At 44.6% G+C, this 25,840-nt stretch overlaps 1 protein-coding gene across 1 annotated transcript in view; it reads left to right on the top strand.

The window, feature by feature from the left end:
• The first annotated feature begins 3,600 nt into the window (after window positions 1–3,600).
• atp6v1c1a (ATPase H+ transporting V1 subunit C1a) overlaps window positions 3,601–25,840 on the top strand; it is a 116,419-nt gene continuing 94,179 nt past the window's right edge. The window contains exons 1-3 of the mRNA XM_072467071.1: window positions 3,601–3,773; window positions 19,252–19,418; window positions 24,351–24,418. Coding sequence (XP_072323172.1) covers window positions 19,287–19,418; window positions 24,351–24,418 — 200 coding nt within the window. The 5' untranslated portion in view covers window positions 3,601–3,773; window positions 19,252–19,286. The remainder of the gene's footprint in view (window positions 3,774–19,251; window positions 19,419–24,350; window positions 24,419–25,840) is intronic.

The raw sequence follows: 25,840 nt of genomic DNA, 5'->3' as shown, positions 1-25,840 counted from the left end.
AGGGAGTGCAGCAGTTCAAGAAAGCAGCTCACCACCACCTTCTGACGGGCAACTAAAGATGGGCAATAAATGCTGGCCTAACCAGCGACGCCCACATCCTGTAAATGAATTAAAAAAATTATTGAAAACAAAATGGACCTGTTCCTATATCCATTTTATAGAGAAACATATGCTGGAAGATTTTGCACATTGGATTGGATTGGATTTGTTTATTGTCACGTGTACCGAGGTACAGTTAAAAGTATTTTTCTGCGAGCAGCTCAACAGATCATTAAGTACATGAGAAGAAAAGGGAATAAAAGAAAATACATAATAGGGCAACACAACATATACAATGTAACTACATAAGCACTGGCATCGGATGAAGCATACAGGGTGTGGTGTTAATGAAATCAATCCATAAGAGGGTCATTTAGGGTCATGCAGTAACTTTCCCTTTTATTCCATGGGCTACAATTTTGTTGGCACATTTGTTACCTGCGTCTATCAACTGTTTTTTAGAAGTCCATTTATGCCACCAACTGCATTAACCTCATCAAAAAACTTAGTTAAACACTATTTGTCTTCAGTAAATCAGTGCTGGCTTTCCTTAATTATTTCATATTTGTCTACGTGACTGTTAAATTTGTCCCAAGATTGTCATTTCTAAAAGCTTTTCCGTCAAGGTTAGTCTGATAAACTGATTGGTCTGAACCCCTTTTTGAACAAGAGTGTTACATTTTTGTAGTTCTCTAGTCCCCTGCCATTACCCGTGTCTAAAGAGGGTTGGAAGATCGTGGCCAGGGCCGCTGCAATTTCCAACCTTACTTCCTTTAGCATCCACGAATACTGGTGGCTTTAGCAACCTTTGAGTACAGACAGCCTTTTCAATACCTCCTCTTTATCAAATGTCAACAGTCGGTGTCACAACCAGCTCCTCATTCACTGTGACTTTAGCAGCATCCTCTTCATTTGGTTGTACAAATTAGGCTGTAGAATACCTAATGATGAATTTAAATAAAACGTTGCTATGGTGGTGGTTAAGAGCAGTGTGTGCAATTTGCCACATGCAGTCAGCTCTGCTGTCTGTGTCTTAACTTACCTCAAGTCTCATTCCCCTGTCATCCCTTTGCTTGCTGACCCACTGCTCAAGTAAGGTCGATTTTAAAATTCTATCCTAGTTTTCAAATGCTTCTTGGACTTCCTATTTCTGTAATCTTCTCCAGCCCCACAACCCTCCAAGACACCAAAGTTCCATAATTCTGGCCTCTCAAGCATCCAATTTTAATTTATCCAGCATTGGTGCCTATGGTAGCCTAGGCCCTAAGATCTGGAATTACGTCCCAACACATTTCCACCTCTTCCACTCACTTTCCTTCTTTAAGGCATTCCTTAAAACCTACCTCTTTGACCAAGCTTTTGGTCATCTGACCTAAAACCCCATGTTGCTCGCAGTCATATTTTGTTTAATAATTTAAAAATTCATTGACGGGATGTTGTTGTCGTTGGCTAGGCCAGCATTTACTGACCATACCTAACGCTCCTGTGAAGTGCCAAGGGATGTTTATTATGCTAAAGGCACTATATAAATATAACTTGTAGTTATTGTTCCGTTGACATTTTAGTTGTGGCATTTTCTGGACCATTCCTGGTGTTTGTGCTTTTTAATCATCCTTTACTCAGAATGTTTTAAATTTTTGTTTAGTCCTGGTTCCAATATATATTTTTTGCACATGTCAGAAATGATTTTGAATTAGATTCTTCGTTTTGTATGTTTTACATCCACTGCAAGTCTTACGGGTGCCTGGTCAGCCCTCAACAAAGGTTAAGATACGTGTAACATTTAAAGTTTTAAGACTGCGAAGAAAAGATTGATTCATTCCGGAGTGGTAATATAAGAAATTGCGCTTTGTTGTTTTATAAACAAAAATTTATAAAAACAAAATAAAAACAATATTTAAACTTTTACTCCACAGTTCTAACACTGACAGATTATATGCAGTTTCTTACCTTTAACACGAGGCCCCATTAAACAACACTTGGCATTAAAATACAGCTCTCGTTTCACTTGCAAAGGCAGCACTTTCATTTCAGAAGCAATCTTTATTCTCTACAGCCTCCCGAAAATACATAAGGCCACCACACCAGGCCGCCCTATCGTTTCAGGCAATGGGACCCTGTGTGAGAACCTCTCTGGCTACATCGAGGGCATCTTGAAACCCATCGTACAAGGTACGCCCGGCTTCTGTCGCGACACGACGGACTTCCTACAGAAACTCAGCAACCATGGACCAGTTGAACCAGGAACATTCCTCGTCACAATGGACGTCTCGGCACTCTACACCAGCATCCCCCATGACGACGGCATTGCTGCAACAGCCTCAATATTCAACACCGACAACTGCCAATCTCCAGACGCAATTCTGCAACTCATCCGCTTCATTCTGGATCACAACGTCTTCACCTTCGACAACACGTTCTTCATCCAGACACACGTAACAGACATCTACAGACGTTGAAAGATGCCCTCGTACGAACGGGATATGGCACTCGACTCATCGATCGACAGTTCCAACGCGCCACAGCAAAAAAACGCACCGACCTCCTCAGAAGACAAACATAGGACACAACCGACAGAATACCCTTCGTCGTCCAGTTTTTCCCCGGAGCGGAGAAACTACGTCATCTTCTTCACAGCCTTCAACACGTCATTGATGAAGATGAACATCTTGCCAAGGTCATCCCCCCCCCCACCCCTACTTGCATTCAAACAACCGCGCAACCTCAAACAAACCATTGTTTGCAGCAAACTACCTAGTCTTCAGAACAGTGACCATGACACCACACAAGATGACACCACACAACCCTGCCATGGCAATCTCTGAAAGATGTGCCAGATCATCGACATGGATACCACCATTACACGTGAGAACACCATCCACCAGGTATACTCGTGCGACTCGGCCAACGTTGTCTACCTCATACGCTGCAGGAAAGGATGTCCCGAAGCGTGGTACATTGGCGAGACCATGCAGACGCTGCGACAACGAATGAACGGACATCGCGCGACAATCACCAGGCAGGAATGTTCCCTTCCAGTCGGGGAACACTTCAGCAGTCAAGCGCCATATCCCGTTCGTACGAGGGCATCTTTCAGCGTCTGTAGATGTCTGTTATGCTCCTCCTCGTCTGAGCAGATCCTGTGTATTCGGAGAGCTTGTCCATAAGGAATGGCTTCTTTAATGTGTTTAGGGTGGAAGCTGGAGAAGTGGAGCATCGTGAGGTTATCCGTGGGCTTGCGGTAAAGCGAAGTGCTGAGGTGACCGTCCTTGCTGGAGATAAGTGTGTCCAAGAATGCAACTGAGTTTGGAGAGTAGTCCATGGTAAGTCTGATGGTGGGATGGAACTTATTGATGTCATTGTGTTGTCGTTCCAGTGATTCTTCGGCGTGGTTCCAAAGGAAAAAAATGTCATCAATGTATCTGCAGCATGAGACTCCTCAGTCGCGCATGCGTATGAGAAACCGCCAAGGGACTCCGCTCTGACGCTGCCCGACAACATGAGAATGCGCAGGCGCGTGTGTCTCTGCTGCCGGTCCGACCCCGGGAGTGCGCAGGCGCGCCTGAGGCTCAGCTGACTCGACCGACCTGCGACTGCGCAGGCGCGTAGGGCTCAGCTGACTGACTGGCCGACCCCCGGGTACTTGGTCTCTCTCGAGCGATGTGAGGAGGATCGGGGCGGTTACAGGAGCAGCGGCCACCAGGAGCGGACCTGACCTGACTCCCTCTCAATCGGTACGTTCCTGCAGTCTCCCCCGATACCTGAAAGGTGGCGGCTGCCTTATGTGGCCATGGTTGTGTTTGGCGGGCGGTGCTGTCAGTTAAACGGGGAGAACGATGGAGGAACCAGGCCCCGGGCCCCGCTGGACACTGACTGATCCCCACCCCCAGTGAGGGGCCGGCTGGCAACCTGAGGTTGTCCGCTTCACTGTCACTGAAGCCCCCCCCCCCCCCCCCCCCCAGGAACCGGGTGCCCAGCTGTGCAAACCTTCCCCTTCCCAAATTTAATGGAGGGCGCGAGGTTTGGGGAAGTGCAAGTTGCCAGTTGAGCAATCGCTGGAATAGTCCACTCTCCTCCAGCTGGGAAAGTGGTCAGCTGCCCTCGTCGACTGTTGTGTGTTTTCTGAAAAGAAAATGCACCCAGGTTGGTGCATGCCTGCTCCTCTCTCTTGTTGAGCTTCGGGGAAGCCGCAGTGCGCGTGTGCATGCAACAAGCACCCTGAGCTTGCAGTGTGCTGGCAATACTGTATACATTTGCTGGGAGCTCTTTGTTATGTGGATTCTGGTGCTCACATAATCAGTGACTTTTAAGAAGTGCTGGTTCCTTAGAAATGTAGCCATGCTATGTGCAAAGCAAATCTTGACAGGAAATTAATTTCGATCTAACTTTCATTATTAAGGTGCTCATGTTGTATTGATTATGGACGTATTTTGTACTCTTTGTGTGTATGTTAGCATACTGCCATCTTACTGTTTATTACTGATTTCTTGGTTGAAAAACTTTCATAGTGAAACCTTTTGTCTTTCTTCATGCACTTAATGGTGCACAAGATAGATTTTTGTCTGTTCCTTTGTGAATTTTTTCCTGGGGTAGGTCACAAGCTTATTTATTGCCAGAGCCTTGCACTTGAGGGGTGCCACTCTGTATCAAGCATGGCTGGCTAGGAGTGTCTCCCATTCTTACCACCTGCCATTGGGGTGTGTTGGAAGGATATGCATGTTGATAGTCAACCTGTTGGCCATGTTAGAAACACACCTTCCTTGCCCAGCAAGTCCTGGAGTTGGACTCTAATCCCCTCCTTCTGGCTCGGAGGCAGGACGCTACCCACTGCGCCACAAGACCTCCACCAGTGAAATTTTTTTCCTTGACTAATTCAGCAGAAAGTCTTGTTGCTTTCAGTTAGAAGATAACTTTTATTGTAAAACATAGTTCTGTCCAGTAAACATGTCACCAGAAAAGTTAATTACATCATCAAACTGGTACTTGACGTACACCTTTGGACCAATTTAACATTTTTTCAAAACTAACTTATGGATAAAACTTGTTTCCCACCGTTTTCAGATTCTGCCATCGACTAATCATTTGGGATTGGTGAAGTATGCAGAAAGGTTGAAGATGCGCTGAAGCAATTGTTAGATTCATTCAGATTATGAATCTTTTTTTATGTTCATTATTAAGTCTGTTTTGATGATCGCTATAATGCAGTGATTATGCATATTCAATATTCCTGTAACCATACATTAAAAGGTACATCCATTTTCCCCTTTATTAAAAAAATAGTGCACTTCTATTCTCCACTGAGGCCAATTTGTAACACACTGCATTGTAACTTAATATCTAGTAACCCTTTTGAATTTCTTAGAGACAGCTTAAAATTGGCCCCTAAATAACACCCCAGGCAGAGGAAATGGAATATCTACAAAAAGACTAATAAGATCCTTCATAAGTTAAAAATTTTCTTTTGGCCTTCCATGCATCAGTGGAATGGCCCCAGTACCTTGAGTCTCTTCGACTAACGGTTGTTTCCCTCCCCAGCATAATTCTTGAGTCCATGCTATATATTCTTTAATGTCCTTTCTTTAATGTGTCCAAAATTTCTCACACTGCTCTTAACCACTGCCATAGCAATGTTTTATTTAAATTCATCATTAGGTATTCTACAGCCTAATTTGTACAACCAAAGGAAGAGGATGCTGCTAAAGGCATAGTGAATGAGGAGTAGTTGTGACATCGGATGTTGACATTTGATAAAGAGGAGGTATTGAAAAGGCTGTCTGTACTCCAAGGTTGCTAAAGTCACCAGTATTTGTGGATGCAAAAGGAAGTAAGGTTGGAATTTGCAGCGGCATTGGCCGTTGTCCCTGTCACAACTACCTCATCATTTTACTATCCTGCAGATAAGAAGTGTGAAGTGATGCATTTTGATTGGAAAAACAAGTCGAGGTAATGAGAAATAGAGGATTCAATTCCAAAGGGCAGAGGAATAGAGAGACCTGGTTTGTATGTGCACAAATTATTGAAGGTGGCAGGACAGGTTGGGAAAATGATTAATAAGGCGTGTGGGATTCTGGGCTTTGTAAATGGAGGCCTAGAGTGCAAAAGCAAGTAAGTATTGGCAAATCTTTGTCCTGAACTGACCTTTGTGTAGATTCTAGGTACCACAGCATGTGAAGGCATGAGAGAAGGCACTGGGAGGATTTAGATAATGGTTGCAGGGATGAGGGACTTCAGTTATGTGGATAGATCAAAGAGGCTCGAAGTCTCCTTGGAGAAGAAAAGGTTAGAGGAGATTTGTAGAGGTGTTCAAAGTCATGAAGGGTCTATATCGTGTTGGTGAGAGAAACTATTGCTATTGATGGAATGGTTAAGAACAAGAGGACACTGATTTAAGGTGTGACTGGCAAAATAGTTCATGTCTTTCTGTCATCCACATCTCTTTATTTTTGTAGGCTATAGGCAGAGTTACAACACCTGGAAAACAGTAATATTTAGGATTACGAGTCAGCAGCTGCGTTTTCGCAACAAGCGTGCTCGTGTAAACCACAATGGAAATTACCTGATTACATCTGTCCCCCTCTCATGGTCCTGTGCATTTAAAATAACACCACATTCAGCTTGGGTGCAACTTATTAAGGTCAATTTTATCAGCATTACCAATGCCTTTGGGCTTATAATAGGATAAACCAGTATTTTAATGTGCGTACTTGACACCATTTTTCCTAAACCGAGGCTCAATTGCACAATGGTTCTTGAGGCACTGATCCATGATATAAAAATGCATCAGTGAATTAATTTGCTCTTTCTAACAAGACTTGGCTGAAAAAAATCAGGAAATGTATCTGCCGTGGTCCCTCAGAAGCAAGATGAATTTGACTTTGGGGTGAATTTCACCCATTAACTTGCAGTTGGGATGGAAATTAGAAGTAAAATGTTTTAATTGAGATTTCTGATTGTGAGATTTGCCTCATTTTGTTTTTGTGAGAAGTTAATTCAAACTGAATAATTTCAGTTTAAAGAAACTAGACGAGAACATACGAGTATGAGGAGGAGAAGGAAAAATATACAGACAATTTGATCACCTCCCTGTGAGCAAAAAGGGAAAAAGAAACACAATCAACTCAGGACTTTGGTAGCCTGATGTCAGGAAGTTGCTGGAAGTCTTGGGGCATTTTTCAAGAAGTGAAACGAAGATTGAGAGTTTCTTCTCACTGTAACATACACGTGATGTGTTGATCCTCATTTTGAAGGTATCCTTGACTGATTTTCTTTTGTAAGAATACTTTACTTTGATTTACCCCTGGAATCTTTATTAGTCTGTCCAAAATTCATCAACATGTGGAATAGAAGTGGATATCCTTTTCTGTTCAGGAGGGAGAGTGAAGTATCTGTCATTGCAACGGACTAATCAGCTGTCATTTCAGAATAACCTAGCCACAATTGGGAATAGTATATAGTTATCATGCTTTCCATTTGCATTCCTATTTTCTATACATTAATTTTGAAGTAATTGATTCTCACTGCACCATGATTGGAAACATGTCGGCAACCCTACATTACCTTTCCTGTTTGCCATTTGAACCTGGATGGTAATTGTTCAGACAACAGCTGATCACAGTCTTGCCCTCATCCAACAACAACTCATACACACAGGTTTGGAAATCTTGGCTAATTTCTCCCACTCTTGGCTGAACATTAAGGCCATTTTGAAGATTCATGTTGCCAGTTTAACTCGCACTAATTAGCAATTGACCCCAAATCTTTTGTCCTGTGTTGGTTTGTTATATGTTGACTTTCCCAGCTGAGCCATCTGTGTAGTGTAAGGGTGGGTTGACGTGGGATAAATTGATCTGGGTCCGTGACTGCAATGGGAGGCCACCAAAATCTGACAAGAAAAAATGGTTACTGCAGCACCAACTTTAAAAGTGAAACGGCATTTAACTCTGCACTTCCCTGAGCTAAAGAGCAACCATTGACAAATCAATTCTACCAGTTCTCTTCGGCTGGTACAAGGGCCAAACCAGATGCACAACTGGGCGTCAATGGAGAAGAGATTTTTTAAGTTCCAGAGTAGGTCAGGATTAAGTAAGAAATAGAGGAAGTCCATGTTAATATGTTTTTATACTTTGTGAAATTGCCTATGAAATAATCCTAATGCAAGGCATTGATGAATCCGTAGCCAATTTGATGAGGAATTAAAGGTCTCTGAGAAGTATTTTAATTTTCAAGTGTTGGGAGTGCAGAGATTTAAAAAGGGATTGAACACCCCCAGTAAAGCAACAAAAGGGCAAAAGACAATACTCGAGCGAATCACAGGAGACCATGTCAGTGCAATGAAGTGCATGAGCTACAGAGTTTAATGCAGAGGAATGAGGAGTGTTCTAATAGGAGGGTGAGGGGCAAAGCTGAGCTCCTTTATTCTCTTGCCACCTGTCTGTAAGCAGATTTCTTTTTGTTCAAAAAAAAAAAAAATAGGCTGTGGTGCTTATTCCAAAAATCCTTTTGTGTAGTCAATTTTAAAGTAACTTGCAGCAAGTTGTTTTAGGATTAAATTGGATGTCTAGTTTATTAGCACATTCCAGCCCCAAAACTACACATGCACAAACACACAAGCTCACTCATACTCACTATCTCTCCAAGAAATTGAAAAATTGAGGTTTTACAACTATGAATAATGTAACAGTAAAAAGAACCATCAGAATAGATATCAGTTCACTTGATTTCCAGAGCCTAGAAAGTCCAAATCCTAAGGGGGCTCCCTCATGGAGAAGTTTCAATTCAGGCGGTTCCTAGCTGAAAGCAGAAGTGCAGAATTCTTTAAAGATGACGGTGGCACAGTGAGGTGAGATTGATATTCTGAGACTGTGTCTGCTAAACAAGCAATGACCAGTGGCTTCCACACAAACAAGCTTTGCAGAGGCTCAGAATTCTAGAAGGCTCCTTTGTCAGCCTGAAGTCATTTTTTAAATGTTTGCAGGCTGGAGTTAAATAAACAGACCTCCATGTGAGGCTAGAAATGTAATATAAAATTTACAAAGGCTGGAAGCTTGGGTAATGTAATGTGCTCATTAATGAGTTCATTAGTTTAATGAACAGTTTCCGTCCTCCTGGCCAAAATCCATTACTTTGCCCTGGATGATAGAAAGTGGTGTTTTAGTGCCTTTGCAGGTATAATCAGTTTCAACGGTGTTTCCTTTGTTCAGGGGACACAAGATGGTCCTCTGGTTTTGTGGATTATGATGTGTTTTTACAATGAGGCGTGAGATTCCACAAGGATGGGAGTGGAACTGTGTTGCCCTTGTAACTGCTGTTGGCAATTTCCAGGAACTATGGACATTATAAGATTATTATCTAGTGAATCATGTGACCTGTAGCAGCCACCTTGGTTGTTTCAGCAAAGTTCCTTTTTAAATAAGCAAACAAATAATTTGATTTACACAGTTTATGGACCTTTTCATGCCTTTGGTCATGTCATGAGGGTGAGAAGCAGCCGGAAGACTTGTGAATACAACCTTTTGGAAATGCTGACTCAGTACCTAAACCGCAAAAGCAGGTGCCAGTGCAGAGTGAGCAGATGACTGTGAATGAAGGGAAGCTTTCTGACATAACCTAAAAACTGCAAAAAATATGAAACAAGTTCACAGGAAAATGTTTGCATCAGAATGGGGGGCGGCGGCGGCGGGGGGGGGGGGGCGGGCGGGGGGGGGGGGGGCGGGCGGGGGGGGGGGGCGGGCGGGGGGGGGGGGGGGGGCGGCGGGGGGGGGGGGCGGCGGGGCGGCGGGGGGGGGCGGCGGGACGGGGGGGGGGGCGGCGGGACGGGGGGGGCGGCGGCGGGGGGGCGGGGCGGAGGGGGGGGGACGGCGGGGGGGGGGCGGGCGGCGGGGGGGGCGGGCGGCGGGGGGGGCGGCGGTGGGGGCGTGGCGGGGGGCGGGCGGGGGGGGGGCGGGCGCGGGGGGGGGGGCGGGCGGCGGGGGGGCGGCGGGGGGCGGGGGGATCCCTCTGCTCATCCACACTTTCAAAACTTTACCATTAGCCAAATATTCCGCATTCCTGTTATTCCTTCCAAAGTGAATCACCTCACACTTCTCTACATTAAACTCCATTTGCCACCTCTCAGCCCAGCTCTGCAGCTTATCTATATCCCTCTGTAACCTGCTACATCCTTCCACACTATCGACAACACCACCGACTTTAGTATCGTCTGCAAATTTACTCACCCACCCTTCTGCGCCTTCCTCTAGGTCATTGATAAAAATGACAAACAGCAACGGCCCCAGAACAGATCCTTGTGGTACTCCACTTGTGACTGTATTCCATTCTGAACATTTCCCATCAACCACCACCCTCTGTCTTCTTTCAGCTAGCCAATTTCTGATCCACATCTCTAAATCACCCTCAATCCCCAGCCTCCGTATTTTCTGCAATAGCCTACCGTGGGGAACCTTATCAAACGCTTTGCTGAAATCCATATACACCACATCAACTGCTCTACCCTCATCTACCTGTTCAGTCACCTTCTCAAAGAACTCAATAAGGTTTGTGAGGCATGACCTACCCTTCACAAAGCCATGCTGACTATCCCTGATCATATTATTCCTATCTAGATGATTATAAATCTTGTCTCTTATAATCCCCTCCAAGACTTTACCCACTACAGACGTGAGGCTCACCGGTCTATAGTTGCCGGGGTTGTCTCTGCCCCCCTTTTGAACAAAGGGACCACATTTGCTGTCCTCCAGTCCTCTGGCACTATTCATGTAGCCAATGATGACATAAAAATCAAAGCCAAAGGTCCAGCAATCTCTTCCCTGGCCTCCCAGAGAATCCTAGGATAAATCCCATCAGGTCCCAGGGACTTATCTATTTTCAGCCTGTCCAGAATTGCCAACACCTCTTCCCTACGTACCTCAATGCCATCTATTCTATTAGCCTGGGGCTCAGCATTCTCCTCCACAACATTATCTTTTTCCTGAGTGAATACTGACGAAAAATATTCATTTAGTATCTCGCCTATCTCTTCAGACTCCACACACACTTTCCCATCCCTGTCCTTGACTGGTCCTACTCTTTCCCTAGTCATTCGCTTATTCCTGACATACCTATAGAAAGCTTTTGGGTTTTCCTTGATCCTTCCTGCCAAATACTTCTCATGTACCCCCCCTTGCTCGTCTTAGCTCTCTCTTTAGATCTTTCCTCGCTACCTTGTAACTATCCATCGCCCCAACTGAAACTTCACACCTCATCTTCACATTGGCCTCCTTCTTCCTCTTAACAAGAGATTCCACTTCCTTGGTAAACCACGGTTCCCTCGCTCGACGCCTTCCTCCCTGCCTGACCGGTACATACTTATCAAGAACACGCAGTAGCTGGTCCTTGAACAAGCCCCACTTATCCAGTGTGCCCAACACTTGCAGCCTACTTCTCCACCTTATCCCCCCCAAGTCACGTCTAATGGCATCATAATTGCCCTTCCCCCAGCTATAACTCTTGCCCTGCGGTGTATACTTATCCCTTTCCATCATTAACGTAAACGTCACCGAATTGTGGTCACTGTCCCCAAAGTGCTCTCCTACCTCCAAATCCAACACCTGGCCTGGTTCATTACCCAAAACCAAATCCAACGTGGCCTTGTTGATTCCCAAATTTCTTTCTCTGTCAGTCTGGCCTCAATAAAAGTCGAGATGGATTTGCAAGTAAAAATAAGTTATTTTATTCAGCTTGCAAGCTACCTAGTCCACAGTGATACAGACAACATGTTGCTGTCTGCAGTCCCGGGAACTAAGTGAAGGTCCCAGACAAAGAGATCAGTACTCATACATTCAAATGGCGGGGTGTGGGTCGGAGAGGGCAAGGTGTCAGAGATTTACCGAGAGATGAGGGAAGAGGGGGAGGAGTCGGTGGGCGAACTAAAAGGAAAGTGGGAAGAAGAACTAGGGGAGGAGATAGAGGAGGGTATGTGGGCTGATGCCCTAAGCAGGGTAAATTCCTCTTCCTCATGCGCCAGGCTTAGCCTGATTCAATTTAAGGTGCTACATAGAGCACACATAACGGGAGCAAGATTGAGCAGGTTCTTTGGAGTGGAGGACAAATGTGGGAGGTGTGGCGGGAGCCCGGCAAACCACGCACATATGTTTTGGGCATGCCCGGCACTGGAAGGGTATTGGAAGGGAGTGACGGGAGTGATTTCGCGGGTGGTGAAGGCCCGGGTCAAACCAGGCTGGGGGTTAGCTCTATTTGGAGTTGCGGAAGAGCCGGGAGTGCAGGAGGCGAAAGAGGCCGACGTTGTGGCCTTTGCGTCCCTAGTAGCCCGGCGCAGGATCCTACTCATGTGGAAGGAGGCGAAACCCCCCGGACTGGAGGCCTGGGTAAATGATATGGCGGGGTTCATTAAACTGGAGCAGATAAAGTTTGCCCTGAGAGGATCGGCTCAAGGGTTCACCAGGCGGTGGCAGCCATTTCTCGACTACCTAGGGGAACGTTAGAGGGAAGACAGATGACCAGCAGCAGCAACCCAGGGGGAGGGGGGGGGGGAGGGGGGGGGGGTTTAGTTTCGGTCAAAGATAAAGGGGTTTTGTTACTTGTGTATTGTTTAAAATTTCTGTATTGTTATTGTTGCGTTTGCTTTGTAAGAGGGGAAAAATTGTTGTTTGGGAAAAAATTTTCAATAAAACATTTATATAAAAAAAAAACATTCAAATGGCATCAAGTTTCACATACTCGACACCCATAGGTCATCCTATGTCCCTCCTGACTTGTTTGATCTATTCTGATTGGCTCACTTCCAATCCCTTTCTCCGGCCCCTATCAATGCAGCATCACTCTCATAGGCACACCTCTTCCTGCTTTTTCCATGCGGTCTCAAATCCCTTTGTCTCTACCTGCCAGAATCAAAGTGGCTTATTTCTACATTACATTAACTAATATCTCTAAAGTAACTATTTTATATCACATTCGTCAGCCTCTCCTCTTATTGGCCTGTCAACATATTGTTTCAGGAAACCCTCCTGCACACACTGTACAAAAAACGACCCATCTATTGTACTCTAACTATATCTTTTCCAGTCAATATTTGGAAAGTTAAAGTCTCCCATAATAACTACCCTGTTACTTTCGCTCTTATCCAGAATCATCTTCGCCATCCTTTCCTCTACATCCCTAGAACTATTAGGAGGCCTATAAAAAAACTCCCAACAGGGTGACCTCTCCTTTCCTGTTTCTAACTTCAGCCCATACTACCTCGGAAGAAGAGTCCCCATCTAGCATCCTCTCCGCCACCGTAATACTGCTCTTGACTAGCAGCGCCACACCTCCCCCTCTTTTGCCTCCTTCTCTGAGCTTACTGAAACACCTAAACCCCGGAACCTGCAACATCCATTCCTGTCCCTGCTCTATCCATGTCTCCGAAATGGCCACAACATCGAAGTCCCAGGTACCAACCCATGCTGCCAGTTCCCCTACCTTGTTTCGTATACTCCTGGCATTCAAGTAGACACACTTCCTACATGAACACTGGCCCCCTCCTGCGACGTCAAACCTGTGCTCCTGACCTCTATACTCTCATTCTCCCTTACCCTAAAACTACAATCCAGGTTCCCATGCCCCTGCTGCATTAGTTTAACCCCCCCCCCCCCCCCCCCCCCAAAGAGCACTAACAAATCTCCCCCCCCCAGGATATTTGTGCCCCTTAGGTTCAGATGTAGACCACCCTGTCTGTAGAGGTCCCACCTTCCCCAGAAAGAGCCCCAGTTATCCAGAAATCTGAATCCCTCCCGCCTGCACCATCCCTGTAGCCACGTGTTTAAATGCTCTCTCTCCCTATTCCTCATCTCACTATCACGTGGCACGGGCAACAACCCAGAGATAACAACTCTGTTTGTTCTAGTTCTGAGCTTCCATCCTAGCTCCCTGAAAGCCTGCCTGACATCCTTGTCCCCTTTCCTACCTATGTCGTTAGTGCCAATGTGGACCACGACTTGGGGCTGCTCCCCCTCCGCCCTAAGGACCCGGAAAACACGATCCGAGACATCACGTACCCTTGCACCTGGGAGGCAACATACCAAACGTGAGTCTCTCACGCTCTCACAAAAATCTCCTATCTGTGCCCCTGACTATCGAGTCCCCAATTACTAATGCTCTGCTCCTCTCCCCCCTTCCCTTCTGAGCAACAGGGACAGACTCCGTGCCAGAGGCCCGTACCCCATGGCTTACCCCTGGTAAGTCCCGTCCCCCCCCAAGTATCCAAAGCGGTATACTTGTTTCTCAGGGGAACGACCGCAGGGGATCCCTGCACTAACTGCTTTTTCCCAGTCCCTCTTACAGTTACCCACCTATCTCCAATCTTTGGTGTAACTAATTCCCTGAAGCTGTTATCTATGACCCCTTCTGCCTCCCGAATGATCCAAAGTTCTTCCAACTCCAGCTCCAGTTCCCTAACTCGGTCTTGGAGGAGCTGGAGATGGCAGCACTTCCTGCAGGTAAAATCAGCAGGGACACTAGCTGCATCCCTCACCTCAAACATCCTGCAGGAGGAACATTGCACTCCCTTCCCTGCCATTCCTCTAACTTTCTACCAAGATCTGGCTAACAACTAAATTAAATTTTTTATAAAAAATAATAATAATATAATAAAATATGGTACTTACCTCAGACCAATGGGTTTCCTCTCCACCAGAATTTATTGGTGAGGGTCTTCCCAGACGTCCGCGGGTCGACTTCCTGTTCCCGCCTAAAACACTAATTTAAAAAAAAATTTGCAGCCCCTGCTGAAATTGACTAACCAGCCAGCTCCACTCCCGCCGAAATCGACTGGCCTGCCCCTGCAAAGACAAGTGCTTTTAAAGGACAGACTTACCTCCCAGCAGCCACTTCCGCAATGCTCCCGCTGAAACTGACTCACCAGCTGTTCTCCCGCCGAAATCGACTGGTATAAATATGGAATGGTAATTTTCTTTAAAATAACATCTCCTGGTAATACAGTAAAATTATAATTTTGAACAAAAATGTTGAATGTAGATCTCAAAGATCAAATTGTGTAATTAAAGTTTAATTAAAAAACTGCTGATAAATCACATCTCCATGTAAAAAATCAGTTACTTCACTGGATCTTTTGAAGCTGTTTTCTGCTCTTGTTTTTTAATTAATGTGGAGAGGTTTTATATCTTAAATGTTTGTGACAATAAAAGATTATTATTATTATAAAGTAAGTACAGCATTCGGCGTCATTAATATTTTGCTTATTTCATGGCAATTTTAAATTGTTTTGAATGGAAGTGTTGAATACCATATTAAAATGCATGTGCACTGCGAGTTTTGTTTTTCAAACTGAGGGTGAAGTATTGGGCACAAATGAATGCCTCAGCCCTTACTGCTTGTATGCCTTCAACTGTACGATCTTCTCTTCCATGATTGTTGTTTTGCTAGTTATTGTAGCTGATCAATAAACTATTTGAACCTTTTAAGTATTCCCGTGGCTCTGAGTGCAGCATTTTGGTCTCTTGGTTAGATCAAATTCAAAGCACATAGTCTAGGCTGACAATCTTAGACTGACACTTGAATGATTTAATTGCTATTGATGTGACCTTGCTGTGCGTAAATTGACTGCTGCATTTCCCAGAGTTAAAGTGATCATTCATTGGTTGGGAAATCTTTGGGATGTCTTGAGGCAAATTGGTTGGCAAGTTTTTGGGATAGCCCGAAACCATGACAGGCACTAAGTTTGTCACAACAAGTTTATCAAAGTTAGGTGTGTGGGAAGCCCAGCAAATCATGTCCACATGTTTTGGGCGTGCCCGAAGCTTAGAGGGTTTTGGCAGGGTTTCGCGAAGGCAATGTCCACGGTACTCAAAACATGGGGGGTGACGAGTCCGGCGATCTTTGGAAGAGCCGGGAGTTCAGGGGGCGAAAGAGGCTGATGTCTTGGCCTTTGCCTCCCTGGTAGCCCGGAGACGGATCTTATTAATGTGGAGGGACTCGAAGCCCCCGGGTGTAGAGACCTGGGTTAGTGACATGGCTGGGTTTCTCAGTCTCGAGAAAATAAAGTTCGCCTTAAGAGGGTCAATGGTCGGGTTCACCCGGAGGTGGCAGCCGTTCGTCGACTTCCTCGGGGAAAATTAAAATGTCAGCAGATGCAGAATTCCAAAGGGGGTGGGGAGAGGATTGTTGTTTTATGGTTGGGGTGTGTGAAGATTGTGATGGGGTGGAAATGTTTATTGTACCATGTTTATGTCGCTGTTATTGTTATTATTATAAAAACTTGTAAATACCCCAATAAAACTTTTTTAAAAAGAGAGACTTAGCACAAGGTCAAGTCATAGTGTAGTTTAATAGTTAGCTAGAATATTGATGACTGCACTACAAATTCAGTATTATTAGTTTAGTATCTGTTACTCAGTAAAGTGTGCAAATCTAATCAAGTTTAGTAGTGTAAAATAAATTTGTTTTGATTCAAAAAAAAAAAAAAAGTTTGTCATGGTTGACATAAACACTCTAGGTAAATATATTGTATTAATTGGCTGCATTATGAACATAAGAAATAGGGGCAGAATAGGTCATTCAGTCCCCTTGAATCTGCTCTGCCATTTGATAGGATCATGGTTAATCTGTTTGCATTTTGAATTCTACATTCCTGTCTACCCCCACTGCTGCCTCAAAAATATTCAATGATTACCTCTGCTTCTTTCTGAGGCAGAGAGTTCTAAAGTCGCAAACCCTCGGAACAAATTTCCCCTAGGGGCTGGTTTAGCACAGGGCTAAATCGCTGGCTTTGAAAGCAGACCAAGGCAGGCCAGCAGCACTGTTCAATTCCCGTACCAGCCTCCCCGAACAGGCGCCGAAATGTGGCGACTAGGGGCTTTTCACAGTAACTTCATTTGAAGCCTGCTTGTGACAATAAGGGATTTTCATTTCATTTCATTTCCTCTCTGTACTAAAAGGGCAACCCCTAATTTTACAATATTGCATCCTAGTTCTGGACTCGCCCACAAGAGAAAACATCCTTTCTACGTCCACATTGTCAACTGTTCAGGACTTTTTCTACTTAAATCAAGTCATCCCTTTTATCTCAACTTCGGTGGAAATAAACCTCAAAAGACAACCCACTTATTTAAAGTATCAATCCAGCAAACCACCTCCGACCCACCTCCAACACATTTACATCCTTCCTTACATAAGTAGACCAAAATCAACACATTTGTGTCTCCAATGCAGTGTGTAACGGAAGCATAACATCTTACTTTAATGTTTAATTCCTCTGATAATAAAGGATAGCATTCCGTTAGCAACCTTAATTACTGGATAAGCCTGCATACAAACGTTTTGTGGCTCATGCACTAGAACACCTAGATCCCTCTTCACCTCTGAATTCTGCAGTTATACTGTTTCAGTAATACTCTTTGCATTCTCCGTGCCAAAGTGAACAGCTCCACATTTTTCCACATTATACTCCATTATACTCCATTTGCCAGATCTTTGCCCACTCACTCAACCTATCTATTTCCGACTGCAAGCTTCTTATGTTGTCTTCACAACTTACCTACTTATCTTTGTTTCATTTGAAAATTTAGCTACCATGCATTCACTCCCTCATCTACATTATTAAGATAAATTGTGAGAAGTTGAGGCCCAAGCACAGACCCCTGTGGAATCCATTCATCACATTCTGCCAATCAGAAAAAGATCCATTTATGCACACTGTTTTCTGCCAGCCAGCCTCTCTTCTATCCATGCTAATATGTTACTTCCTACATCATGAGCTTTTATTTTCCACAATGAACTCTGCAGTAACACCTGAAATGCCTTTGGCAATCCAAGTATAGTACATCTGCACTCTTCTCTTTACCCACAGCGCATGCTACTCCTTCAAAGAACTCCAGTAAATTGATTAGTGTGTTTGGGTAAATACTCATTAGAATTTAGAAGAAGAATGAGGGGTGATCTAATGTAAGATTCTGAGTGGGTTTGATAGGGTAGATGCTGAGAAGATGTTTCTCCTCGAGGGGAAATCTAGACCTTTTGGGGGGGCAGTTTCAAAATATGGGTATCACATTTAAGACTGTTGAGGAGGAGGAATTGCTTCTGAGGGCCATTCACCTTTGGAATTCACCCACCTTGGAGAACAACGGTGGCTGGACAATTTAAATATATTCAAGGCCCTGTTTAACAAGCTTTTGATTGAGTCAAGGATTGAAGAGGGTAGGTGGGAAAGTGGAGTTTAGAAGTCATTATCAGATCAGCCGTGATCTTATTGAATGGCAGAGCATGCTAGGGGCGTCAAATGCCTACTTCTCAAGTAGGGGGAGCAGGGAGGCGAATGGGTGGTGAAGATCAAGCAGAAATGGAAAGGGGAGTTGGGAGGGTGGATCAATTGGGGAGTATGGAGTGAGGCACTGCGTAGGGTAAACAGGACCTCCTGTTGCGCAAGGGTGAGCCTGATACAGTTTAAGGTGGTACACAGGGTGCGTATGACTCTGGCGAGAATGAGTGGGTTCTTCCAGGGGTGGTAGATGAGTGTGAGAGCTGTGGGTGTGGGCCAGTGAATCACACGCACATGTTCTGGGGTTGTGAAAGATTGGGAAGATTTTGGGCGGGAGCGTTTGCAGTCCTAGCCAGGATAGTGGGGGAGGAGGTGGATCCGGACCCTTCAGTGACGATATTTGGGATACCAGAGAAGCCGGAGCTCATGGAGAGGAGGAAGGCTGATGTCTTGGCCTTCGCCTCTCTGATTGCCTGGCGGTGAATTTTCCAGGAGTGTCGGTCGACATCACCACCGTATGTTTCCCGGGGTGTTTATTTTCTGTAATCTGTTTTGATACATGTTTGTAATTAAATACTAGAAAAAATAAACAAATGGCCTACTTCTGTTCAGTTCTTTACTACAGTTGGATAGAAATCACCCATACTGGTGATAGAGCATGTCCCTTTATGCTTGCAATGAGCAGTATGGTGAGAGTATGATGTTTTGTGAACTGCACTGGACATTATGTAATCTTATTTTGGGGCGGGGGGGGGGTCTTTTATTGGAGGGGGAGGCAGTTGTGCTTAACCTTGATTCCTGCAGGTGTGATTGCATAATCTATGAAATGTTCTGGTCTTATGAATTATATTTAACTTTGCATGGATGATCCAAAATGATGAAGCAAAGTTATATCTAAGAACTGACATGCAAGGCAAAGCATTGAGGTATTATTGCATTAACTGGGTTTTATTGTCTTATTTCAGTATATTGGTTTACTTCAAGAGATTTCTTACTGAGGATGACAGAATTTTGGTTAATATCAGCTCCTGGGGAAAAGACATGTCAACAGACATGGGACAAATTAAATGCTACAACCACAAGGAACAACCATCTCTCTACCAACTTCAAGTTTGCAATTCCAGATTTGAAGGTCAGTATGGGTATCATAAATGGGTAATTTTTGTGCATTTTCAAATGTCATGAAATTGAAACCTGCTCCCTAAACTACAGTTATATGGTAATTAAGCCAATTATATTCTCTTTCTGTCTTTCTCTCCCCCCCCCCCCCCCCCCCCCCCCCCCCCAACAAAACAAAAAAAAATAGTCTATTTGCTCAATATGTTGTTTGGTCTTGACTGGCAATTATTGTAAATTCCAGAATAGAAGTTGAGGTTTAATAATATACTATAATAATGAAAAATTAAAACATCCAACCTGATACATGACATTTCTTAATTATTTGAAAAATATTTGTTTTTATTAGTGAGAGTTGGAGTGAAATATCAGTATGGAGAAAGAAATGGGTGAAATGTCTTGCTCATCAGTCCACATGCTTGATATTTTACATTGTTGTACTCCATTTGTTACACTCTTGTCTGCAAAGAATGAATGTAAAGACTATGCAGCATATTTATTAATTTTTATGCATGAGCAATTTTCAACACTAATATTTATTCATCAACATTCTGCAGAAGTTCATTATTTAGCATCATTTCAACTCTGTTACTATTTGTCTGCAATACTGCATGGTAAACATGGGGCAGCACGGTAGCACAGTGGTTAGCACTGTTGCTTCACAGCGCCAGGGTCCCGTTTCGATTCCCGCTTGGGTCACTGTCTGTGCGCAGTCTGCACCCTCTCCCCGTATCTGCGTGGGGTTTCTTCCGGGTGCTCCGGTTTCCTCCCACAAGTTCTGAAAGATGTGCTTGTTAGATGAATTGGACATTCTGAATTCTTCCTCTGTGTACCCAAACAGGTGCCGGATTGTGGCGACTAGGGGCTTTTCACAGTAACCTCATTGCAGTGAAGATGTAAGCTTACTTGTGACAATAAAGGTTGTTATCATTATAAACAACTTGTGTGTGGTGTCTTTGCATTAAGCCCAAGGTGCATCTTGACCAGAGACATGAGGATCTATAGCTAGATGTGACAATTCTTCAGCACTGGCATGTATGAATAGATAATGCACTTTCTGGAAAAATTGATACAGAGGAATCTTGGATGTCTTAATTAAACTGTGCTCTAATCTTTAGCCCCAATGAGGTTAAGTAGCAAGGTAGATAATTGTGCCCCCATCTGGCACCCCACCTCTTTTGGCAGTGAGTATGGGGCAAACATTTGTAGAAATGTGTTGTGGGGTCATGGGATGCATGTAGTAATTTGAAGTACTAATTTACAGACTCTTAACCTGATATTTGCAGAGTTTAGAGAGGACCTCTATTAGTATGGTGCAGTTGTAGGTTTAACGGAACCCTTCTAACAGTATGACAGTGTATTTCAACAAGAATATATGCCTATATATTTTGCACCTCCTGCTTACCTTTTTCTGGCGAGGTTATAGGTATGGTAACATTTGGGGTGTGTAAAAGATTTCGAACTGATGAATGAATCTCCAGTCATACTTGCACGGGTAAGGGGTTGGGGCTGGTAGAGAGCAGACCGTGTTTGGCGCTAGCCTGCCTGAGCAGACGAGTGTGGAGCTTTAAGTGGCTGCTAAGTGTGATCAGCAAGAGGTTAAAATGGAACTGAGAGAACTGGGCGGCCAGAACCACAGTGGAGAACAGAAGCAAATGTAATTCCATTTTCTTGTAGCTTGCATTGGATGATTGGAGCTGAAGATTTTGCTCCATGTTTTAAATAAGAAAACTATCATGGAGCGAACCATGGGTTGAGCCTTAAATCCTTTTAAGGAGTCTGTGGTATAAGCTGACGATAAAGATGGAAGCATGACCTGGAGGAGGCAAATGCTCAGGGGATATTCAGAATGTCCAATTCGCCTAACAGCACGTCGTTCGGGACTTGTGGGAGGAAACCGGAGCACCTGGAGGAAACCCACGCAGACACAAGGAGAACGTGCAGACTCTGCACAGACAGTGACCCAAGCCGGGAAACGAACCTGGGTCCCTGGCGCTGTGAAGCAACAGCGCTAATCACTGTTACAGATAACATCCCAGACATCACCATCATACAATTGGCCCTTGGAATGAGCACCCTACTTAAACCCACGCCTCCACTCCATCCCTGTAACCCCACCTAACATTTTGGACACTAAGGGACAATTTAGCACGGCCAATCCACATCTTTGAACTGTGGGAGGAAACCGGAGCACCCGGAGGAAACCCACGCAGACTCTGGGAGAAAGTGGAAACGCCACATATCCTTGGGTATGTCTTGTGCCACCCGCAGGACAGACCCAGCAGTGGTGGCAGCACAGTGGTATACAGTCGGGAAGGGGTTGCCCTCGGAGTCGTCAACATCAACTCTGGACCCAAACAGTACTCCTCCATGTTGAACACCACTTGGAGGAAGCACTGAGAGGGGCAAGGGCACAGAATGTACTCTGGGGTTGTTGATCTCCAAATTTCTTTCTCTGTCAGTCTGGCCTCAATAAAAGTTGAGACGGATTCGCACGTAAACAGAAGTTATTTATTTAGCTTGCAAGCTTGAATCATCTTACAGAAATGTAACAGGACATCCAGCCTCTTACACTCCAGAAAACGACTGAACTAACAGACAAAGGGATCTCTGCAAAATCAGTTCAAATGGTATCAAGTTTCACATACTCGACGGACATAGGTCAGCCTATGTCCCTCCTGACCTGTTCGATCTATTCTGATTGGCTCACTTCCAATCCCTTTCTCTGGCCCCTATCAATGAAGCATCACCCTCATAGACACACCTCTTCCTGCTTTTTCCATGCGGTCTCAAATTCCTTTGTCCCTAACTGCAAGAATCAAAGTGGCTTATTTCTACATTACATTAACTAGTAACTCTAAAGTAACTATTTTATATCACATTCGTCAGGGTAGGAGACCAATGTCCATCACCTAGAATGGCTCGGTAGCACCACTACTGACCGAGCTGGCCGAGTCCTAAAGGACATAACTGCTAGACTGGGACTACGAGAAGGAAAAACCTGCCAGACCTCATCCTCACGAACCTGTCTGCCACAGATGTATCTGTCCATGACCGTATTGGTAGTCCTTGTGGAGACCAAGTCCCATCTCCACATTGAGGATACCCTCCATCGTGTTGTGTGGCACTACCATCTTGCTAAATGGGATAGATTCAGAACAGATCTAGCAACTCAAGACTGGGCATCTATGAGGCACTGTGGGCCATCAGCAGCAGAATTGCACTCAGCCACAATTTTTACATGGCCTGGCATATCCCCAACTCTATCATGATGGTATTACCATCACTGAATCCCCCACTATCAACATCCTGGGTGCTGCCATTTACCAGAAACTGAACAGGACTAGCCATACAAATACTGTGGCTACAAGAGTAGGTCAGAGGCTAGGAATTGTGCAGCGAATTTGTGGCGAGTAACTCCCCAGAGCCTGTACACCATCTACAAGGCACAAGTAGGGAGAGTGATGGAATACTCCCCACTTGCCTGGATGAGTGCAGCTCCAAGAGCACTTGAGAAGCTCAACGTCATCCAGGACAAAGCAGCCCGCTTGGTTGGCGCCCCTTCCACAAACATTCACTCCCTCTACCACTGACACACAGTAGCAGCAGTGTGATCCATCTACAAGATGCACTGCAGGAACTTGCCTTCGGCAGCACCTTCCAAACCCATGACCGCTACCACGTGAAGGACAAGGGCAGCAGATACATAGGAACACCACCACCTGGAAGTTCCCCTCTAAATCACTTGCCATCCTGACTTTGAAATATATCGCCGTTCCTTCACTGTCACATTATCAAAATCCTGGAGCTCCGTCTCTAATAGCACTGTAGGTGTACCTGCATGACATTGACTGCAGTGGTCCAAGAAGGCGGCTCACCACCACCACCTCGAGGGCAATTCGGGATGGGAAAGAAATGCTGGCCTAGCCTGCGAAGCGCACATCCAGAAAAAATGAATATTTAAATTTAAAAAAAAAAAACTCCATCAGAATTCCAGTCAGATTGCAAGAAGTTCTGGACTCAACTGGCCAGTAACCTGGCTAAAAAAGGGCCCAAACTCAACTTTCTAAATAGATTTAATAGAATGTTTCTACAATGTGGATTTTTGTAACTGCAGCTGAATATTCAAGTTGTCATGGTAAAATTAATTCCTTTAATGTCCTGGTATTCTATTGAAGTTCATTACTTTGACCAGCTCAAGTTGGGAAATTTAGATCATTGCATGTTGAGAAGGAGTTGCTTTATCATTGTAGTGTATGGTAGCATATTTCGAGGCGTTTACTCACTTGTTGACCCAATTCTGTGCATTTGTCAGTGTTTAAGCTGCTCAAAGGAACATTTTAAATACATTTGGAAATTGAGAAGGAACGTTGAGAGAGTGAGTTGCAATTTGGGTGTATTGTGATAAAATGCACTATTGAAATGTTAAAAAACTCGGGGCATGAAGGTGCATCCCCAAGGGTTTGCGGAACGGTAATATCAACAACCTGCATTTTGGAATGTAAAATTCATATGGACAGTTTTTACCTCACGATTTTCTTCAAGCTGATCAGGATGCAAAATGCTCAGCACTACTTTTTTTGCCAGTTGGCATTTTTAAGGTCATGATTAGCAAATAGCTAGGAATTTCTAATGCGGAACTGACAAAAGTTCTAAGTAGCTTGTTTCATTTCAATCCCCTGTGCAATCCAGTTTTGCGCAGATGCCCACATGCACATCTTTAAGGAAACATGGGTTATAAAGATTCTGCATTCTATCATTCCTCTTTCGAGGTGGTTGGGGTCTGTCATACATTTAAACTTAAACATTGCTCCATGTTTTTTTGGGGGAGGATACAGGAACACACATTTAAAGCTAGGATTATTTTCATTGCTTTCTTGTTTTTCATGGATAAAAAGGCTTTCACTAATATTTGTATTGCATTTAATAATGGATTTTTCTCCCTTAGGTGGGAACTTTAGATGTCTTGGTGGGGTTATCTGATGAGCTGGCCAAGTTGGACTCATTTGTGGAGGGGTAAGTTTGTTGAGTGCCTTCAACAGTTTGTGAAATCAAATTTGCATTTCTGAAGCATTCTGTAAAAGATGAATATGAGTATTAAATGTTGCCTGATGTTAAATGGGTGTTCTGATGTTTGATTGCAGAGCTACATGATTTTCAGTGAAAATAATTAATGCTCTCCCTTTTAAGAATTAATGCCATCATATTAGTTGTGTGGGTTATCTGGTGAGTCAGTCTTTAGAAGTATTAGTTTGCATATAATTTAGTTTGCATATCATTTATGTAAATAAGCTACCTTAGAAACATTGGGCTGGATTCGCTGCAGCCCAACGCTGAAATCGCGGCCAGCGCCGGGGTGGAGGATCCAGTTTGAGGCCGGTTCGGCGATTCTCTGGGCACCCAAAATCGGCGTCACCGGGGAGTACGCCGCGCCGGGGGGGCCATTGCCAGAGGCCCGCACAGCAATCCTCCGCTCCCTACCGGCCGTGTTCCTGACAGCATGGAACTAATCTGCTATTGCTGGTCGGGATGCTTACGTGGCGGCTGCGGACTCCGTCCACGGCCGCCCTGGTCGAGGGCGGGCAGATCGGAGACCAGGGTGGGCCTTACAGGTAGCCAGGGCATTAATGTGAGACGGTTGAGGCTCGGGCGCGTGGCCAATCGGGGGGTCTCTTTGGTCTGGCTCCGCAGTCCGAGTCTGCCATGGGGCATGGCGTGGAAGCTGGAGGCCGCCGCCATGCATATGCGTGGCCTCTAATCCAGAAGTGCGAGGGCCCATATCTGCAGCAAAAGCTGCAAGATTCACACCGGGTCTCTGCTAGCCCCCTGCAGGGCTGGGAATTCGTTTCACTTTTTTGCAGGAATTTCAGGAGTATAACTCCACCGTTTTAACGCCGGTGTGGGGACATAATCTCAATAATGGAGAATCCAGCCTATTATCTTTGTGACTGGGTTGGAGGCCAGAGCACCATGCTTCACGTTTGTCATGATATTGCATATAAATGCTGGGAGATACAAAAGTCTGAGATCATGCACTAACAGATTCAAAAAGCTTCTTCCCTGCTATTACAAGACTCCTGAATGACTCTCTTCTGGACTGACTGATCTCTCCATGCATTTTCTTTACTGAGTAGTGCTACACTCCGTATGCTTCACCCAGTGTCTGTGTATTTACATTGTGTATTTATCGTATGTCCTATGTTTTTCATGTATGGAACGCTCTGCCTGGACTACAAGCAGAACAATACTTTTCACTCTACCGCGGTACACGTGACAATAAATCTTATCTAAATGTGACGACATGTGGAGGGAGGGATCATGGAGATGAGCTTTGTCTAATATGAGTTTTATTTTTAAAATTACTTGATATACCTTACACATTGAGCACTTTAAGGTGAAATGTAATATAAGCCAATAGATATAGTTGCAGAGTTTTCA

Source organism: Scyliorhinus torazame, chromosome 11, assembly GCF_047496885.1.
Source record: "Scyliorhinus torazame isolate Kashiwa2021f chromosome 11, sScyTor2.1, whole genome shotgun sequence".
Lineage (NCBI taxonomy): Eukaryota > Metazoa > Chordata > Chondrichthyes > Carcharhiniformes > Scyliorhinidae > Scyliorhinus > Scyliorhinus torazame.
This window is presented reverse-complemented; position numbering and strand designations above follow the sequence as displayed.